At 32.9% G+C, this 3,414-nt stretch overlaps 1 protein-coding gene across 1 annotated transcript; it reads right to left on the bottom strand.

The window, feature by feature from the left end:
* Window positions 1-1,735: 1,735 nt before the first annotated feature.
* LOC131039951 (putative RING-H2 finger protein ATL49) lies at window positions 1,736-2,254 on the bottom strand. The gene has a single exon (XM_057972803.2). It carries the CDS (start codon window positions 2,252-2,254, stop codon window positions 1,736-1,738), a length of 519 nt encoding a protein of 172 aa, XP_057828786.2.
* Between the last annotated feature and the right edge of the window lie 1,160 nt (window positions 2,255-3,414).

The following is a 3,414-nucleotide window of genomic DNA, read 5'->3' on the forward strand; positions in this document are numbered from 1 at the left end:
TCATATTGGAGTTCTACATATCAAAACATCAATTAACTAGCATGTTGACAAAGTCATTTGCAAAGAAGAGTTCTGAAAGACAAATTTTGCCTATTGTGAATGCTAGAGAATTTGTGATTGAATCAAAGAGACATCATCCCTACCATTGTATTAGTAAATAAGTAATTATAAATGGGTACCTAACAAGGCTTTAGGCTAGGACCCATGTTTTCTAGATTATGGGGGAATATTTAAAGTGGTCATTATAATTAATTATTGGGGCCCGGGTGTTGGAAGAGGTAAATTAATTATTCTCCAACACAAACCAGGATGAGCCCAAGAACCGTCTTTAGCCAGCCAAGCACTAACTACAACTTTCCATGCAATCTCATCTCACTTTCTCTTTATAAATTTCTTAGATAACTTCTTGCTACAATTTCTATCACATTTATTGTGCATTTCTTTATAAATAAATTGTTTGAGCTTGTCTTCATCAATGCTCAAGTTTTATAAGCATTTCTTTGTTTTCTAATCTCTCCTCTATTATGTGTTTTGTCTTCATTATTGAAAGGACTTTACAAACTTTCAAGAACACAATAACGTATAATCACAAACACTATGAAATTAAAACTAAAGAGCTAGTAAACATGAAAGACATAGAAGGGTGGTCCATGGAATTTTTGGATGCTATATTTTCCTTCCACAATGTGTGAGCCATTACAGGTGGAATGAATTCAATTTCCATTAGTAGACAACTTATTACCTTTATTTTGACACTATAAATTGAGATCTAGAGATGCAAAGGAAAAGGAAAGAATGAAGGATTTTACATATTGGCAAACATTCTAATTTGTAAGAAATAGAATAAAACCCTCTGATTCAAAAGTGCATTAACAATGGGTTCCTAGCATAAACTTCTAAAAATGCAGTAGAGATAGTTGCACTCCTTGGTTTGCAACAGACTCATCCTTCTTAAATTAAAGGGTTTGAAAAGGATAAATCCAATCAAGTGTTATATCCTTAACACATATGATATGCCATTATTTAATTTTAGTGGAATAATGAGTAAATAGAATAGTTGATTGCATAATGATATTTCTCCATGCATTTTACATATAACTCTAATGTATTTTAAAATGATGGTTGTACAATATGTGTTGAGAGCTCCCACATTACCATCGATATAAATCAACCTTAAGTGCTCAAATGCAATGTACAAAATGCATATCTTTTAGCTTCAAGCATTGCCCAATGTAAGTGAAACAACGAGCAAGATATACACAAAATGGGTTTGTCATAGAGGTTCTAAAATTTCTTAGTTTTTTTATTAAGATTAGGCTTCAACTATATATAAGATTAGCTTTAGGGTTCAATTAAGATTGATAAAATTATTATCTTCAAAATAGACATCTATTAACATATTTTACATAATTTTCTTAAAACATAAATATACTAGCTTTATTTTAGTATATACAATAAGTACCATATTGTACTTTTCTCTTTCCTTGAATACATTCTCTCAATTATTAAGTAAAGAACAAAAGACTAGCTGAAAACAAAAGGCTGTAGCTAATCTGGCTCAAAAAATAAAACAATTTTCACATGACACGAGGGTAAGTCGAAAATTACAGAGCTTGGTCATGCCGGACAGAACTAACTGTGTTTTTTATTATTCAGCTGTATGTATAACATGAAGGTTAGTCAGCCGTTTTGGAGGCAGATGAGTCCAGAACAAAACAGAAACAAAAATACACTTTCAAAGAGCCGCAGGGGGCGGAGGTGGAGGTGGAATTTCAAGCGTAACATCATTTTGAGCGTGGCTTCCAAATTTCTGAAGCGGAGTTGCATTGCAGGTGGGACACCGGAGCTTGCACTTGAGCCATTTTCGAATGCAATCCACATGAAAATTGTGATGACACGGTTTTAGTGCCACCACCTGCTCATCCTCTTCGAATTCACAAAGGCAGATAACACAGTCCTCCTCTTGTTTTCCTCCTCCATTACATCTGTAATTGAATACGCCCATTTCCACTTCCACAGCAATCTTATCAACGTCGTCAGAAGACGATGGAGGGGATTGCTGCTGTTGTCCTGATCCGGATTCATCACCTGTCCAAAAACTAACAATAACCCCGCCCATGACCACCACACATATATAAGCGGCTCGCACATATGCCGAAGCGAAAAATTCCGTTTTTATGCTCAGTATTGGGTATAGAGAAAATCCGATGACCACCCACAAAAACACTATCACTGAGCCTGTCGTTCGCCGCATGGTGATGCCCAGGATCAAATCTTCTCCGCTGCTTTTATATGAAGTAACAAATATATGCATTTGGAGATGATCATCCTCATTCAGAGACGCCCTTTACTATGTTTAAACCATGTGAAATGTTTCAAACATTTCATTTGGTTTGGGTTCGTTAAAACAATCTCTCATAAGAATCATCAAAACCTGCAATTTTCCCCATCATATTCTTGCATACTGTTGAAAGACAATTTGAGCAAGAGGCCCAGAAGAAGATGGCATTCTTGTTGAAAGTTTTAAGGCGCGGTTTGATGAATCCTAGAATGTCTCCTCTATCTTTAATGCTCTGTCCTTTTGGGAGCACCGTCATTTCCCATAAAGAACATGGTATTCGAAAGTTACGAGGTAAGACTATACATATCAAATGGTTTAAAGATATAATCGACGTCCATCTCATTAACCAATGCTTTTTGTTTGTTTTGTTTGTTTTTAAATCAAATGACAAGTTCAAAAACTGATTACTAGGCTATTAGAAGAACTGTTGGTCATTTTGTTTAGTATATTAATATTTATTACTAATATTGAAAATGTTATAGTTTAATTAAATGAGTATAATTAGTCAGGATGGTGATATAATCTTTAATTTTATCATAAATTAAGACATGAAGTTTGATTAGACCAGGTTCAATTTATAGATGATTTGACAAATTAGATTCGCTATTCGTGATAGCTTGTCCAAAGGATGACCTCTAATTTAGGTATATGTCTACTCATTATGCTATAATTAATTAAAAAAGATCTAGGATGTACACACACACATATATATATATAATCTAATTGTTTCCATTAAAAAAATATTTTAAATAATTATAAGAAACATCAAATTAATATAAACTATTATATTATAATCAACTTATTACTATGATGCACTTAGACATAATCATTACATTGTACATTGGATTTATAGACTAACTCAAGAATAAAGGAAATTTCATAATATAATTGTCCAAGTGTAATCTATATTACAATAATTTCATGAGGGACGCACTAGGTGGGAAATGTTATAAAATTTATTCATATTGAACATGTTTAAAAAAGAAAATGAAAATAGTAAAACCCTATGTATTTAAATAGGTGAAAAAGAAAGTTCAAATCATGTTGACTTAATATTTATTTGGAGGGTGTAT

Source organism: Cryptomeria japonica, chromosome 11 (genome assembly GCF_030272615.1).
Source record: "Cryptomeria japonica chromosome 11, Sugi_1.0, whole genome shotgun sequence".
NCBI lineage: Eukaryota > Viridiplantae > Streptophyta > Pinopsida > Cupressales > Cupressaceae > Cryptomeria > Cryptomeria japonica.